At 41.2% G+C, this 17,787-nt stretch overlaps 1 protein-coding gene across 2 annotated transcripts in view; it reads right to left on the reverse strand.

The window, feature by feature from the left end:
* Positions 1-17,787, reverse strand: part of ppp3ccb (protein phosphatase 3, catalytic subunit, gamma isozyme, b) — a 33,109-nt gene extending 15,322 nt beyond the window's left edge. Inside the window, exons 1-3 of one of the 2 annotated variants that reach the window (XM_072372106.1) lie at positions 17,201-17,787; positions 7,233-7,430; positions 4,578-4,702 (exon numbers count right to left, since the gene is read on the reverse strand). In XM_072372106.1, the coding sequence (XP_072228207.1) occupies positions 4,578-4,702; positions 7,233-7,430; positions 17,201-17,252 (375 nt within the window). In that variant the 5' untranslated portion in view covers positions 17,253-17,787. The remainder of the gene's footprint in view (positions 1-4,577; positions 4,703-7,232; positions 7,431-17,200) is intronic. The other variant, XM_072372105.1, reaches the window with a different exon arrangement.

Genomic DNA, 17,787 nt, shown 5'->3' on the forward strand with positions numbered 1-17,787 from the left:
CAGCTGTGTTAACATCTGTTAGCTTCTCTCCTACTGTCTCTGCTTTCATAAACTGTATTTTAACTCAGCTGAAATCCCAATCAAGCCTCTTATTTCCTGTTTTATTGTCTGTTATCAGACAACACAGTGACTCAGAAACAGAGTGAAATAACAGCAGTTAACACGACACCTTAACCAGCAGTCTCTGATTTTACAGATGCAACATGGTCTGATAAAAATGAGCGTTTTATTCTGGTTGGACTATGATGTGACTCAGAATATTAGTTCACATTAACAGCTTACAAGCTGAAAAAGTATCTCTACCACCCAGTCCAAGCCTCAGCTTCCTTCTGTTCTCTGCTAGCGTCCTTCTCAGCTAACAAGTCGACTGATTTCCATTAAAATGCTAACGTGAAATGTTCCTTTGTATTTGTTCCGCTCAGTGGACTCGATATGTGAACGGGCTGTTTTCTGCTGAGATGCTGGAGCATTGACGTTGTGCTATTGTGCTAAGCTAACTCACTTTTTACAATGGACACAGTATTTTCTCTTTTCTTTTCTTTAAAATGCTCCCAAATTTTAGACATTTTTCTCTGGTTTCCTCCATCAAATCAAATGCCCCAGGTGCCTTACAGGCAGTACTCGGTGAATATCAGTCTGATGAAAAAATTTATGCTGATAAGTATCACTAGCTGTTTTCAGGTCAGTCTGCACAGTCCAGTCTGATGGCGTAATTATTTAATCGAGTTGATGTGATCATTGATCGGTACAAGATCGGAGATAAAAAACAGACTCCAGGGTGTAACCAGAGCTGAATGAACCTTCAGGATTGATTAACACTGGAGCTCAAATTGTGCTCTGTGACAGTCAGAATCTGAATAGGAATCCTGTCCAGCTTAAAACTAACCTGTTTGTCAGGAAAACAGCTATTCAGTGGCTGAACATCCAAACAAACCCACAGTTCTTTTCAGCCGCAGTGTTTCTGTGCAGCATCGAACCACCTGTTTAATCTTAAGCTGTTATTTTCTAAAGGTGCTGACAATGAGTCAAATCTGCAAACTGCTCTTACAAACTCTACAGGACTGAACATGGACCACAGCTCGGCTTTGAGGTTTATCTCTGAGATGCTGTGGCTTTGTCATGACATTAAATTAAGTCTTTTTGTCATTCTGCCAGGTTGAAAACTGAGCTACGATACACTGTGATATTTACCATCCAAGATCAAATTAAAGACATGCACAGCACCCAAAAAGAAACACAAGACAGCTTCAACATCAACATCAGCTGAAAATAGAAAAATGGATTAAGCACAGACCTGCTCTGAATACCTAGACACACTCACGCAGCTGTCCTTGACTCAGAATAACCAACAAATTCATATCAAACCACACTGTAATGTGTAATGTGAGACTACTGTAATTCTTTATTATTGGGAACTTCTCATCAGGAAGCAGACACCTTCTCTACCTTTAAGATTAGGCTTAAAACTTTCCTTTTTGATAAAGCTTATAGTTAGAGATGGCTCAGGTGACCCTGAAACATCCCATAGTTATGCTGCCATAGGCCTCCCATGATGCACCTCTCCTCCCTCTGCTCTCTTTACAATAATGTGATATGCACATAGAGAGCAGTCATGAACATCAACTGGCGTGATGTTATGATGCTTGTTGTCTCCCTATGTCATAACCTGTTTGTTTCCAGATTGGTTTTCAGAATCTTTTACTGGTTTTTAAGGCTCTTCATGGTCTTAGTTAAAGACATTTATCTGCTTTGCTTTCCCTCCTTTTCTGTAACCCTCAGGTCTGCAGACGCTGGTCTTTTATTCATTTCATCATTTTGGACTAGAACAGCTTTCCTGAGGACCTGAGGGCCGCTGTGGGTGTTGATATTTTAAAAGCAAACTTAAGACGTGCCTTTTTAGTAAAGCTTTTAATTTAATCTTATTCTTTTATGTACTTTAGAATATTTTCCTTATATTTAGTTCTGACTTAATGATTTTACACACCTGTAAGTCCATGTGTGCATTGTTGTGTCCATGTGAGAGGGTGGTGTGGCTGTTTAACTCTATCTTTGCTGTTTTTATAGATCATGTAAAGCACTTTGTGCTCTGTATTTTGTATGAAAAGTCCTATACAAATAAAGATTGATTGATTGATCAAACAATAACTTGAGCTCCGAATCATGGCTTTGACATTCGGCACTCAGGCTCTGAAAAACATGTCACCCTGAAGACAAACTGTGACATTATTTAAGCTCAGAGAAGCATCAGCTGCTTCAAACTGTGTCTGAATGTGAAGTTTTGTGATGTTTGTCTCTGAGTCGGAGCCAGGAAGAGTTCCAGGATGTCCAGTAATCCTGAACAAAGAAGCAGCCAATAAAAACGTCAGCACAAGGCTCCCCGCCAGCAGAGCGGTCAGAGACTCCGCCTGAGTGGGGGGCTGCGAGAATGGCATGTGTGTGTGGTTAACAGTGTGTGTGTATTAGTGTGGGTGGTTGCAGAATGTGGCAGTCAAGAGGGTGAGGAGGCCAACAGTACGTCTTTTATTTCCCATGAATACGCTATGCAAATCTGTGCAGTTTTCTGCAGCTCCCCAAAAGTAAAGCAACACTTTTAAAATCACCTTTAACGCAAAGTAAGTTAACACAAAGCTTGTGTCACACTTTCCGTCGCGAAAACTGATGATTAGTGAACCAACATGAGCTTAAACTGAGCACAGTTTACAGCAAGAAGGCCTAAAGGCTCAGAGACTCTGCATAAAGGGCCAGAAAAACAGATCAACCACAAAGAGCCTCAAAACACTGAGATACATCTGTTTCAGTTTGGAAAAAAGAAGATCAAGTTTTTACAAAAACTGACTCAAGTCCCTTGTGGCTGGAAGCTAAAAACAAACCTCTGCTGCAGTTTTATTTCAGAGAAATTAACTCTTCTTCCTTGAGTTAAACATGAGCAGATGAAGCCCCACAAACGAGTGAATGCGTCTCTGTTAGAGAAATCCTGGAGTTATACTATGAGAAAAGCTGCAAGAATAAAGATTGATGTGATGGGAGGGCTTCCTCCTATCTTTTGGTTCTCATAACACTGTGTAGAAAGCAAAATTGTTTTTGACTGTCTGAATACGTTTCCCCATAACATTGAATGGCTGGTAATGTTAGTTTCCCATAATATTGTGTGGCCAGTAAACATAAATAATATAAATAGCAATAGTACCACTTTGTGAGTCAGACAACTCTGAGCCAGCTTCCTGACAGGTTGTGTGGACTTGTCTCTTTCTTGCAAGAAATAAATGTTTTGTGTTGATCGTATCCAGCGACTCTGAGCCTAATTTTCAGAGAATTTTTCTGACATATTGGTCCTTCGAGCCGGATCCTTAAATCCTTTCCACCACTCAGGATCGGAGCTGAAACCGTGCATGGGGGAGTCCAGGACTCCTAACTGAAGTCCTCTCAGCAGAGTTACTGATAGAGGCTGGCTGCCACTGGCTGGAGGAAAGGTGACAGGATCTATTTTTGAATCAGTGGCCAGACTCGCTGGATTCTTCATATTCGTATTCTTCATTGTTGCCAACCAGAAAATTTCGGACCAACCAGTGGATTTATGGTAAGGATCCCTTTGTGTTACTATTGTTGACGAAAAATAGTGTCATTAACTAAGGCAAAAATAAAATTAGGCAAAAATTTGTGATTACCAATTAAGTTAAATTGTTGAAGTGGTGAAGCAGCTGCTGCAGACCTGTGCAGTTAGCGGTACTGTCGTTTGTGAAATGACACGAGTAATGTTTTACTGACTAATTCAGTTACTTCATTTAATTAAGACATTTGCAAATAATAGTGAGGTGCAGCTAAGTACCCAAGCGGCCTTTAACTAAGTAGGGGCATTGCTATTTTTTTTTAAAGGAAAAACATTGCTATTTCGAGAGCAGCTTATCAAAGGGCGTAGCCTTTAGCTTAAGACGGTATAGTTGTGTTGGATTAACCCATGATAAGTAACATAAAATCAGTCAGTAAAGGTGAGTGAGTCCATAGTCTGTGTGAGAAGACTACAGGAATAAATAACTCGGCGCTGCGCGTTAGAAATGGAATGTTTGAAAGTTTGTGATGGGAGATTGCAACAAGTAAATCCATCTTTGTTTGTTTATTTATTTGTTTGCTGCAGTGTTGTTGTTATATTTGCTATGTATGTATAAAGTGTGAAACAGCTGCTGATGGTGTGTTGATGTTGCTGGTGGTAACGACAGGAGTAATGTTTCACTGACTAGTTCAGATTGAGTTGAGTTGGTGGTGAAACAGCAAACATTGGAGTCTGGTTGCTGTACTGTTGTTGCTGGTGACATAACGACAGAAGTAGTGTTTCATTGACTAGTAACATTCCCATAACATTGAATGGCTGGTAATGTTAGTTTCCCATAATATTGTGTGGCCAGTAAACTTAAATAATGTAAACAGCCATAGCACCATTTTGTGAGTCAGACAACTCTGAGCCAGCTTCCTGACAGGTTGTGCGGACTTGTCTCTTTCTTGCAAGGAATTAATGTTTTGTGTTAATCGTATCCAGCGACTCTGAGCCTAATTTTCAGAGAATTTTTCTGACAGTCTCCTACCTCGATGCTGAAGTAACCTCGGTCCACGTAGTCTCCGAGGAACAGATAGCGGGTGTTGCTGGGGGACCCGCCCACCTCGAAAAGCTTCATCAGGTCAAAGAACTGGCCGTGGACGTCTCCACACACTGAACACACAAACACAAGCTGGTTCAGATCCTTCAGACAGTCCGTAAAGATCAGCAGAGGTGTTTTTCCCTTTTCAAACAAGCCAAACCATACCATTCCTGACACCTCAGACTTTGATGTGTTACAAGCTTTGACAACACATTTGTGCTGCATGATAATAAAGTCCAACCAGAGGGGGGAAGCATTTGATTTGCATATCAAATGATCCTTTTCTATCTGCTGAGGTAAAGGTGTAAAGTTATTTCAAAGCCATTTTAAGCCTAAGATTTAGTACTCTCATGGAGAAATCTGGTCAATATCTACATTCAAAGAAAGAACAGATAGGTTTTATTGCTGCCTTGAGAGGAAAAATAACTGCATATGTAAAGGGGAAACTTTATCATCCTGAAATGGACCGGCAGAATATGTGGAAGAATCACTTTTTGCTCCCAAAGTGAAAGTGAAAGAAGAAGAAATTCTTGCTCTTTTTTTGGTTGATTTTACAGAAGATCCCGTAATCCTAAAAGATTAATAAATCCTTATGACCACTGGTTTGTAAAATGTCCGTAATCTTTCATTTTAAGATATTTTAAAAACTCCAAAGATAATATTGGCACAGTTTTTTCTTTTTATTTTACTGATTACAGAAGAACTTCCTTGAGAAAAAAAAAAGGGCAGATTTGAAAACCGAGGCCCCTTCCTCTCTGCTGTGCTTCAGCTCTGCCTCCAAAGCAACACTAACCAATCAGAGTGCTCCTGGTTAGCTTTCATTCAATCAAACAAAAAGCTTTACTTTGTTTCTTTTGAAGGGAAACACAAAACGTTCTCCCCCAAATACTCAGAATTACTTTAAGAGTAACAGATGTTAGAGTTTTTTGTTAACATGTTCCTTTAGAGAACTACAGTTGGGAGTCTGCAGCTGGAAATCAGACAGCTGGGTCCCAGGACCACAAGTCAAAGTGTCCTTCAGCAAGAAGCTGAACCCCACGTTGCCTCTGATGTGTCCATCAGTGTGGAAAGGTGTGTGATAGAAGACTAAGAAGTGCTGTGAGAGTGTGTGAATGCGGCTTGTAATGTAAAAGTACTTTGAGTGGTCATAAGCACAGTCCATTTATCACTTACAATGTACACCTTATCAAGTCCTAGCCCACATTTCATAAGAATATCTGAAAGAATTAATATTTCATAGATTTTTTTAAAGCGTACGTTCATGTGTCTGCAGACTTCAGAAAGAACTGTTTGTAACAACAAGCACATTCCTCGGATAATTCAATTCAGTTCAATTCAATAATACTATTAACCCTCAAAGGGAAAGTATATTGCAGCAGTATTCATTATCGCTAAAGATATGCTATCGCTAAAGATATGCTATCGCTATAAATATATACACACACACACACACATATATATATACACATTAGGGCCATCAATCGTTTAAAATATCTAATAGCGAATAATCCATAGATTGTCCATAGTTAACTCATGATTAATCACAAAATACATGTTTTAATATGTTCTAAATGCATACTCCTATCAACATGGTAGCAGACAAATAAGCTTTCTTTCTGCACATGTATTTTATATTTACATTTGCAACCCAGAAATAATTTTCCTGATACATGCTGTCCAGAACAGTCTTCATCCAACACGTGACAACAGAAGAACATATTGATCTGAATGCAACATTCTTTCCTCTGTGTAACATTCACACTTCAAGAAAATAACTTCACATGTTAGCTGCTGACAGAAGGCGGAGCTTCCAGCTGCTTTGCTCAAACTTTGCTCCACTCTTTTCTTCCCTCCTCTGACCGTCTTCATCTTGGTGAACGTTTCCATAAACGTTATTTTTACCACTTTTGCTGCATTCAGGTTTAAACTGGCTACGCATTGAAGTCTGATTTATCTACAGCATCCAGAGTTCTGGCCTGCTCCTGGCCATCTTGCATCACAACCACCCATGATGCATTGTGACACAAATAACAATGACAAACTATGATATCTATATATATATATATATATGGATGCTGTAGATAAATGAGACTTCAATGAGTGGAACGTTCGACAGGGGAAGGAGATATGGGTCTTCAATATTAGAAATCCCCAATTTACCCCCTGGTTTTCAAAGTCTGTCATAAAGTGTCAAATTTAAACGATGGCTAATGACGCCTGCAAATGTCGCGTTTGTTCCGTTTAACCCAAAGTTTTCTGTGATGATGACAAAGAGGAGCGTGAAGCCCCTGCAGCCCTGGATCTGATGATGGTTCACTTGGTTAGTTTAGCAAGATTTAACAAAAAGAAGGAAATAATCCCAACAAAGCTGGACAAAGTTTTAAGAAGTAAAACACAACAGAGGACAGTGGAAAAGGAGATAAATATAGTTGGAGGGTGTGAGTATGGAGGGATGGATCTCTAAGCTGAGCCACATGTCAGGAAGGTCAGCTGTGGAAATAGACTGATGCATCTGTTTCCAGAAAGTCCCGACTCGCACTCACACTGCCTCCGCATTACCTCAGCTGGCGGGGAAATCCACCACCACGGTTGGGGGTTTACCTGTGATGGGAGCTTCCACTTCCAGCATGCATTTTTCCTGGCGCAGGATGCTGGCGCCCTCGTTGATGATCCGCAGGGCCGTTTCCTCCTCCAGCCGACCCTCCTTCACCAGATGGGCCTTCAGCACCTCCAGGCTGGGCCTCCCGTCCACATACAGGTCTTTGACCGACAGGCGTGTACCGGGAGGATATGGCACCGCTGCAAACACCAGGAAACAGGCGGGTGAGATGTGACGTCAGCAACACAAACACAGAGATAAACCTGAGGTTCACTGCTAGGACAGAGAGGCACGACTACTTCCTGTTCAAAAGTTTTTGCCTTATAGAGGCAGAAACAATGGTGCTGTGCACCTTTTCTCCAAACTGTGACCCTGGGAGCCGCACAGCTTTTTTTTCTACGTTTTTGGGTCGTCATAACTCCAGATATCTGAAACATCATGCAGGCTGTTGACAAAAGATCTTTTCTCGTATTCAGATTCAAACAAGGAACTAATTCAATATATTTTCTACATTCAATGCAAGTTCTTAATGACTTCCATTCTGTCATGTTTTCATGGTGAACTAAGATGTCTGAAACGTGTCCGATTCTTGGTTCTGGAGGGCAGATTTCAGCAGGTCACTGTCTGCAGGGAGCGTCCTCCCAGCCTATACGGCCGATTCTGGGTCAAAGGTTAAACAAGTGCAACAAGCACAACCTGCATGAGGCATCAATGGGCAAAGGAACAGTGGACAAAATAATGTGAAGAAAATCAATCCCTTGGAGAGCATTTGGCCAGATGAGTCTGGAGATCTGGGGTAGCCAATCATTCTTCTTTATTTTGGGTCCGTCCAAAAGCACCAACTCTCTGAGAGTCATTGTTCAGAACTATTCATTTTATTTGGGATTAAAACGATGTTTCAAAAAGCAGAAAAAGCTTTTTGGGTCCCCAAACTCAACATCTGCATATAATAAAATAAAATACTTGTTTGGAAAGCATTTACAAAGAAATGTCTCAAACCAGAGGACTGGTGTGATACATTTATCACCGTTTCTTTGAGGCTTCAAGAAGCTAAATTCTAAAAAACTTTGGGAGAAGTGAAAAATGTATATAAGCACCTTCGCTTGTCTAATGTGGATTTCTGAATGTTTTTCCTGGTTTTGTTTTCCACTTTTCTTTCTTGTGTTGTAGTTGAAACTAAAAAAGGTGGATTAAAAACAACTGGATGGAAACCAAGCATCCGTCAGGCAGCAAAAAGATGGTTTTCCAATTTTACCCCTTCACCATTTCTGCTTTAACTTCCTAATATCTCGTTTTGCAAAACTGTTTGTTAGTTACTGAGCTGGAACTGGAAATCTGTTGGATAAATAACTGAAACATGATAAATAAGTGTCAAGATGCCAACAAGCAAGCAACAAGCAACTTAAGAGGCAAGAACAGCCCAAAATAAATAATATTCAGCATCTTACATTAAAGGAAAATACAGATGGCACCAAATGTATTTCCAGTGCTGGATGATGCACTCAGACTGAAACAGATCCAAATAGGAACACAACAATAGAACAGACTGAACAGTTACAGCCATCCTTCAGGATGGAAAATGATTATTAATCAAATCTGCGAACAATCCAATAACTGTTTAAATTACGTTTTAGGTAAACAGATTGAGCATATGTTGGTTTTATTTTCTGTTTTTTTTAAATCACTGTAAACTGAACAATCTTTTAAAAATGGACAGTTATGCAACCTTCATTTTACAGAAAGATTCCATCAAAATAAATGACTTATTGAAGAGTTTATTTCTCATCTGGATCACATCCTCTCTTTGAGGGCATTATTCGGGATAAGAACAAGTCCAACTTGTCAGATTTCAGACACGAGCGGCGAGCTGGAGGAGCAGCGTCACCTGAGTTTGAGTTTTTATAAATATGACTCTTATATTTCAGATCTTAAAGGGCTCAGCTCCTCCCCTCCACTGTGTCACTTTATTAACTTTTGCTCAGAAAAATCCATAAAATCCACAAGAACATCTTCAACTACAGACTGATCCATAACTTTATCCGTCATACAGCTTTTGGAGCGTCAACTTCCTCTGCCTGATGATACTAAGAGCTGGACTGAAACCACTAAATATCTATCTGTTTTCATTTGAATCACATCTATGATGTTGTGATATTTTACTGCTGTAACTTTTTAACTGAAACCTGCCAAAGGACAGCAGATGTATATTAGCTTAAAGCTAACTCTGGTAGCATGAATCAAAAAGTAGCATTTATGTTGAATATTGTTCATGGTCCCTTTTTAATTTAAAAGAAATAAACAACGGAGGTTGTTTTGGATCTTTCATTGAGAAAGAACAGATTCAGATTTGACTCACTCCGATCCCGTTATTTACACCCCACTTTTATTGGTATCCATCATTTACGGATATACCAGTTTTCTCTGAAGAACAGACTACGGTAGGCCCTGATCTATTAATGCCCATTAAGTTAAAAATAAATCCAGTAAAAAATAAATAAATAAATCCAGTATCCCTGATGATCCACTTCTGAGTCAGCTTCTAAAGCGAAGACCATTTACAAGGAGTTAGTTTTCAAAATTCAGGATATAACGGTGTGTCAAGGCTTGAACAGCAGCGCAGTCTGTCTCCTGGAGTAAATACCGAACACCTTAACTCCTGGAAATCTCCACAGGTTCACAAAAAGATCTGTCAGATCAGCAGGAGGAGGTAGTGCCACAGCTCAATTTAAAGGAAGGAAAAAGTAGATTTTTCTTTATGTCGAACAAAAAAAGAAAGAAAGACAAGCAGCTTTATCTGCAAATATCAGGCCCAAACTGAGGATAATTTTTACACACAAGGTGATCAGAGATGCACCCGACACACTGTAGATAAGAAATCTGACACACCTTACTTTCATGGGCGGGCCATGAGCAGCTTTGAAACCTGAACCGTCACAGCTGAGCAAATCTGAGGATTTTACAACCATCAGGGTCTGAGTTTTACCCGAAGATGTCCAACCCGCTCAGTCTTTATTGTGTGTGTTGTTGTTGCTGTGCTAGCCGTGTTAGCATCCAGGGAATCACCGTGATGTGAACCAGCTGGCGTGCAGACCCCACTCACTCTTTATTATGCTGTGGACCTACACTTACTCTCATCTTGTTTAAATGCTGGAATCCACTTTGACTAAATGTGGGATCTGCAGAAAAAACGTAATGCTCCTTTAGAGCAAACCCAAGAGACACCTGCAGCCTTTTCTCCACGCTGTGCAGAACCCGCTGATCTATTTACAGGATTCAACCCGGTGAAGTGGACGACCACGCAGACTACAGACAGAAACAAAGCAGTTTGTTTGTGGTCACATCATTGTTTGTTTAACATAGAGCTGGGCAAAATAAAAAAAAAAAAGATTTTTAAAGAAAATGTGTTTTCTCTTTAACTTCTACCACTGTTGCTCCCTCTGGGCTTCCGTAGCTCAGGCGTTGACCTTCCCCCTGCATTTACTTCATCAAAATGACAGCATGCAGGGCAAGGCCCAGTCTTTTCTGTGGTTTGGAACCAGTTTGTTTTATTCCAGAGTCAGACCTGGAGCAAACCACGGTCCGAGATGTAAAGAGTCCACCACCGAGCACCAACACTGCTACATAGCAGGCAACATTAGTGGACTCATTTTCAGTGTGTCCGTATGACAGGGAGGGAACTCTGGACAGATTACAGATGCCGTCTCTATGCATGTTGCTAAAGATATGTTGGACATTCATACCGTGGAAAAGCCGGGCTTTATCCACAGGATGAACACTTTGGACCCCGGGTATGTGCTATCAAGCAGGAAGTATTTAGAGGAAGTAGTTGTGTTTCCATGCAAACGTAACACGTTTTTGTAATATTATCCAATCTAGCATGTTAAAGTTACGTAAAACTGACACTTTTACCTATGTTCTCAAAGGGAAACTCAGTTAAATGTACATCTCCCAGAGGAAAAAGTGTCTTTGCTTTTATTCATTTTATGGCGCAAATAAAAACAAAACTTGTTTTGAAACATTTCTCTGCCATTCATAGTTCTTCTTAAAGAAAGAAAAACAGATCGATTAAAATGAAATATCTAAGCCTATGTAAGCCCTATGTTTTAGTTTAATTTCAGTGCAGGAACCTGCTTTGACTTGTGTGAGATCTGCAGAAAAAAACAAATGACCTGCAGCTGGTTCTCCTCGCCGTGCAGACCTGGTGGAAACTATTTACAGGACTCACAAGATAAACCTCCTAGATTAAAAACGTAACCAAAGCAGAGTTTATAATGACATATTGTTTATTAAACATTTGAATTTAACATAAAAATTTGCTCTAACATTAAAATCAGATTCCACCTCCAGGCTTTCAAATGTGACCATATCTTGTGTTTCACCTCAGAAAAGACCCCGATCCTCCTGCTTCAATAGGCTCTGAGGAAAACTTAACCTACATAATTCCTGCTCCAAAACCAATTATTGGGAGAAAAAAAAGGGGGTTCTAATAATCAGGATAATTCTACAAAGCCTTCACGTTTTAGTGAGACTCTTATCAGTTCAGTAATAGATCCAAGCTCAAAGTAGTCCCCAATCTCAGTGGACGGTAACGAAGGAAGTGTTGCCAGAAAGTTTCCCAACAGAACGAGTGTCACAGTGTTTAGTGTCCTCAAAAACAGATGTGGGGAAAAGCGGGTCAAAAACCGTTGGGTTCTGCTCATCCTGTCAGAGTCGGATGAAAACCATAAACTAATAAACTTTTCCCTCATTAAAGCACTAAAAAGCCGACAGATAAACGTGCATCAAAGTAGAAAATCTTTTCTGGGATCTATGTGATGTCACAATCTGACACACACACACACACACACACACACTGGTCTACTTCAGTGTGCTGCTCTGAAACCAAACCAGGTCGCACACATTCAGCCAATCACAACAGCTCTCCTGAACTGGTTCATCAGCAGCAGTGGAAACCAGCCACAATCAACCCTACAACTGTGAGGCCGGCCTCGAGCTTCTGAAGAGGAAAACCACAGCTGTGAGGAAAAGGCTTCACAGACCGCAGGAGGAAGAGGCAGTCAAATAATCAACGGCACAAGAGCCAGTAGAAGACTTCATAATGAACCTTCACCTGCAGAGTAAATAATGGGTGATAGTATTTAATCCTGCTGTTTAATTTGGGTCTTTACTTGTTGTTGAACTTTGTCCCTGTTGGACACCGTACGCTCTGTGGCTGCAGCGCAGTCAGATGTAAGCAAAACAATGCACGAGTCCAGCCTGATTCACTTCTTTATCTGCAGCTCTGCACAAACAAAGCTAGTCCAAACAGTCCAACAGCTCCTGCTCTGCAGCACATCCCGGGCGGAGACTGGGTCTGAATCCAGGAACTTGGCTTTCGTTTCAGCTGCAGCACAGCGGTGGTGTTTGAAGTGTCTAACTGTGGTTCAGGAAGCTCATTTTAGCCTTGAAGTCATTGATTGTTTTAAGCATACCTGCACACAGAGTCATTTATCCAGCACAGAGGACGGCTCTTAGGTTGTAGCCATTTTTCTAGGAATTATCTGTGTTTTTGCAACATTTTACCAGCAACATTGTAGAATTGATCCAGGAAGTTCAGGTTGTGAGTTTAGTGTGTAACATTCACTGCTGCTGTCAGAGCAGTTCCTTCCTCTTTTTTAAACTGTGACCACAGTGCAGCCTCTACAGATAGAGCTCCACAGTAACAGACTCCGCTGAGGCCGTGGTGTAAAGCTTCGCTATTGGTCACTGAGGTCAGACAAAGTGACATCACTGCATGTCTATGAGCCTTCATGGCGATTCCCAGATGGCACAGACGTTGTGCTGGGAGGTAAAAAAAAATATCAGTAAAATCCGAAGGACTTCAGCAGCTTGTTGCCATGGAGGAGTTAAAAAAAAAAAAAGAAAAAGAAAAAAAAAAAAGCTGTGTGGCGAGAGCGTTGCACCACGATTTCATCTCAGCGGCCATGTTAAGAGTTTCAGCAATGGTTTGAACAGCTGCATGACATCTGAAGGTTCACCTTGATGCCTGTTCTTCTTCTATCAGGGAATTGGATTGAAGCGAAAACACTCATCATGCTGACCACAACTGAGCAACAACACACCTTTAACCAGAAGCTTTGGAGTTTCTGTCATGTGTCAAAGACATTCAGAGGAAAACTGGTCTGTTATGATGACGATTTCATTTTCATTTCTGTGCTAAATGAAGCTGGTTTATGGGTAACTTTGAAGTTATTGGTTAGTCCTCATGGCAATGCGTATAAGCAGCACACCGCTTTTGGTACTCATTGCGGGTCCTTTACACTAATACTAAGCTTTTGGCGTGTCATATTAAGACGTTCAAACATTATGTAATTTGGTTAGTGCAAAAGTATGGGCAGCACTTCACTTCCTCAAAATACATAGGGTAAAATGACTATAAATAACACGCTAAATGACTTGGCGTGCAATAACCAGGCCTTTTCACAAGACCAGGCTGAAGAAACACACACACAAAAGGCAACAAACAAGTTCAGAAACACACACACACAATGCAGTGAGTGTGAAACCAGCATAATGGTAAAGTATCTAAACTTTATGGTAAAACTACAGTTTAACTGACTGTTTATCCAACTGTATGTTAGATTGGTCCAACAGATTGCTTCGGTCTTGACATGTTAAAGTGTCTCTTATTTTTGGATTGTGAACTCTTTAATGGATGTTAATCATTCATTTCAATCAAATAAAGGGGCCATTTTAAGAGAAAAAAAAAAACTGTAAATATGTAAATATTCCCCTTGTGGTTTATGAGCAGGGCTGCACAATCAATACTGACATCACGATTATTCACCGATTTTAGTGAAAACAAAGTTTTTATTCCACTTTTCTGTAAACAGGACCCCGCTTTCTCTTTGTGCTTAAATAACTCAAACCTGCATGCAGTTTGTTTTCAGATGCTTCTGGAACTCTGAAGCTCTCTCTGCAGATGATCTGTTCTTGGTTAACATCACTCGCTCTAAATCCAAAGGATTACCAAACAACAGATGATGATCAGCTCTTTGGTTTCTGTTTCAACGCTCTGCTTTCTGTTCCTGTAGAGCTGTCCTTGCGTCGCTACTCGTCCAAACTTCATCCAGGAAGCTTCTAGAACAGCTGTGATCGGCCCATACAGGCAGGTGGTCAGCAGGGAGCGCTGGGTTTGCTTGACTTTGAGTTGCACTGGCAGCATTTTAAATATCGAACATTCGTGTCCGGTTAATTCAAATTTGATTAACTGTGCAGCCATCTTTGTCAGTAGAAAAACTCCTCTGTGATTCATTCATGCCAGATGAGGGGATCAGTCCACCATCAGTGTGTGTGTTCACACACATCAAGCCAGAGTCACAGAACCAGCTGCATGATGAAAGTTTACACAAACAGAAGGTTTCTCTAACCTCAGAAGTGGATCAGCTGTGGCTCAACCTCCACCTGTAGTTTCACATAACTCAACGACCTCATATATGTCCAGGCTTGAGGGGAATGTGTAAAAAAGGCCTTTTGTCTACCTTGTACTGTTATTAATCTACCACCTCAACCCTACCTCCTTTTCCCAGTGAGTCATCACCCCACCCTTACTGACAACTCATTGAGGTGTAGCACTTAAATTAATGCTGACAGCCTTTTCAAACTAAGATACTGTGTTTAAACAGGCTCTTTAAACACAGGTACGCCCACTAAAACAAGACGATTAAATGTTTTCCCATTATCAGTAGTGAGTTGATCCTCAGAGCTCCGAGGGCCACAACAAACATGAAACTGGAGTTATGTGTTATGTTTCAGACCCTCGTGAGAGACGTTACAGCCTGTAAAACTCAAAAATTGAGCTGTGATCACCCTTTCAGCCCCGTGTGCAGCACACTCAGTAAAAATGAGCTTGTATGGGTCGTATTCCCATAAATGCTGATCAGACTTGGCGCTGATTAATATCCTCATAATTTGACTATTATATAACATTCAAATGAATATGCAATAGACAAGAGATTGAATGATAATCAGACACTTTCCCTTTGTACTCAAAAGCCTCAAGAGTGTGTGTGTTTTTTCTTTATTTTTACTAGTGTAAAAAGTATTTTAGAAACTTTTCTGTGGCTCCTACCTTCTGGACGACTGATTCTGTAAAACTGTTAGCATCATCTGTCACTTTATATTCTTGTAAATCAACATTTAGTTTGTGAACACTGAATAAAAACAAGCAGGAGCCCAGAGCGGAGGTAGGCATGGAGCTCCGTCCCGGGACCCAAAAAGAGGACACTGAAACTGCTCATCCTCAGGTCCAGCTCCATCAATCATGAATGAAGACACAATCATTACACATGGAAGGCAATGCAAACAGCCCAACTGATTCAGTTACCATCTGTAACTAAGCCAAAAGACCAAAGCAACCAGAACAGATCCATGAGTGTGTTCATACACACAAAGAATGCTGCAAACTACTGAGGTGTCGAAACATGTCAGAAAACAGACAGCGATGACACCTCCAGCTATCAGAGGTGCGATAAAACAGGATTATATGTAAACAGATGCCGTCAAGCGTTTAAAAGATGATCAGTTTGATAAGAAACTCAAATAATGTGAGCATATAACTCCAGTATGAAATGATTTAACTGGTTTCAACTGCTGCAGCTTTGGTCCCTGCTCTGGAAAGCAGATGTGAGAAATCATCTGTATATTCTGACATTTCATTGATTAGACAGCTGCAGTGATAGGCAAAGGTTTGGGCAACAATCATTAACTCATACACTGCGTTAGAAGTCTCAGTGACAAAAGAAAAATCTCATATTCATCAATATTTTAACCTGTCAGGTATTTTCTTTGAGTTTCAACTGACTTTTCTGTCTATAAAAGTTAGAAAATAGTAGAAATTGTCTTATAGTGCCTGTTGTTATAGAAACAGGCTGCAGCTGAATGAGCAGGTAAAGCCAATCGCCTTCATGAGTGGCCTGCGGCCTTAAGACGGCAGATTTAATGAGACGCTCTCTTAAGCCTTTCTAACCCCCTGAGCCTATCATACCTGACCACCCCTGACACGCAACCTGCTGCCTTTCTGGGCGTCACAAATTAGGACCATTTTATTTTCCAGTTCCAAGACTGAATGAAGTAACACCAAAATCTAATTTGTTGTGTGTGAAATGTTAAATAATTTACAAGAGAACTGACAAATGGTTTTACACCGGTGAAGGTGAAGTTTTAACTTAATTTTTAAACCAATTAAAAACTATGAGTTTTGAGTCTTCCAGAGTCTGTCTGTGTTCAAAGGGGCTGATTTCTAATAAAGACGTGAAGGGAAATGAATGATTTCATTAACCAGTTGAAATCTATTTATTTACCTGATTGTGATGGATTAAATTGTGTATCACAGCAAAATGCCCAAAACATAGGGAAAATTTTATGCTTTCCAAAGCCTTTTTATGAACCAGAATTCATGGATTTTTAAGACATGTAGGCCCCGTATTTCAGCAGCCTTAAAAGTCATTACATAGTGTTTAAAGTACAGCTTTAAACTGTTGGCAGGTGAAGTGTTTTATATCCAGACTAATTTAACACACATTCAGTCTAACACTGCAGGATGTATTTTCATCCTTGAGCTGCTTGGTTATCGGCCACATGAAGCCACATGCCTGCAGTTTTGCTCCAAAACAGAAGCTGTGTGTCCGGGTGAACCTGCGCCGCATGTGTGCCTTCACAGCAGGATGTCAAACATCTGGCGCTCCGAACAGCTAAGCTAAGGCTAACTCATTAGCTGCGGCTGGATTGATTACCTGGCTGATTGATAAACCTGGCGGCCTCTTTCCGTTTTGAGTGGGCAGCCGGCTTGATGCAACAGCCCTGAGTAAATGAGCCGTTGGCGGGGCTGGCTGGTTTAACATCCCGCTGCTCCGCTCACACTTAGCTCCCCAGTTAGCCCCCGCTGACTTCCTGACCCTGAGGGGAAATTACAGAAATAGATGCCACGTACCTTTGATGGGTCGTTCAACGGTGGAGAGTTTGTTTTGGTCTTTGGCCGACATTCTCACTCCCTTTGGGCTGCAAGTAGAGAAGGAGCTAAATTCCGGACAAAACTTGACAAATTCCTTCCTAGCTAGCAGGCTAGCTGGGCTGAGCTAGCCGCGCTAGCTAGTGATGTGGCTTGGGGCAGCAGACAGGGCAACCGGACTCGGCTTCAAGGCTGAGCTGGACTGAACCCTGACGGGGAAGGGAGCAGAGAGGGAGGGGGTGTCTTTATCCAGCGATTTCAAGCTGCTCCTCCGCGCTGCGCTCTGCGGTAAAGTGACGCCGAGCCGCTGTCACTGTGTTGGATGAATCGATGGTCCAGGAAGCGGCCCGGGAAGCGCCGATCACAGGCTCCAGAAGCGCGGCGCCTCAGATCATATCCCGATTTTATCCTTTTATTCTCGGACGAGGTGAATCTGTTACAGGCCGCTGCGCTTTGTTTTTTTTTTTTTGTTTTTTTTTTGTCGTGATCCGATGTGTCGTTCAGACCCTCTGTCGGATTACAATAATCCGCCGCAAGAGGATTTCCTACAACATGGCTCAACGCGGGGA

Source organism: Leuresthes tenuis, unplaced genomic scaffold (genome assembly GCF_036924035.1).
Source record: "Leuresthes tenuis unplaced genomic scaffold, fLeuTen1.0.hap1 SCAF_19, whole genome shotgun sequence".
NCBI classification, from domain to species: domain Eukaryota; kingdom Metazoa; phylum Chordata; class Actinopteri; order Atheriniformes; family Atherinopsidae; genus Leuresthes; species Leuresthes tenuis.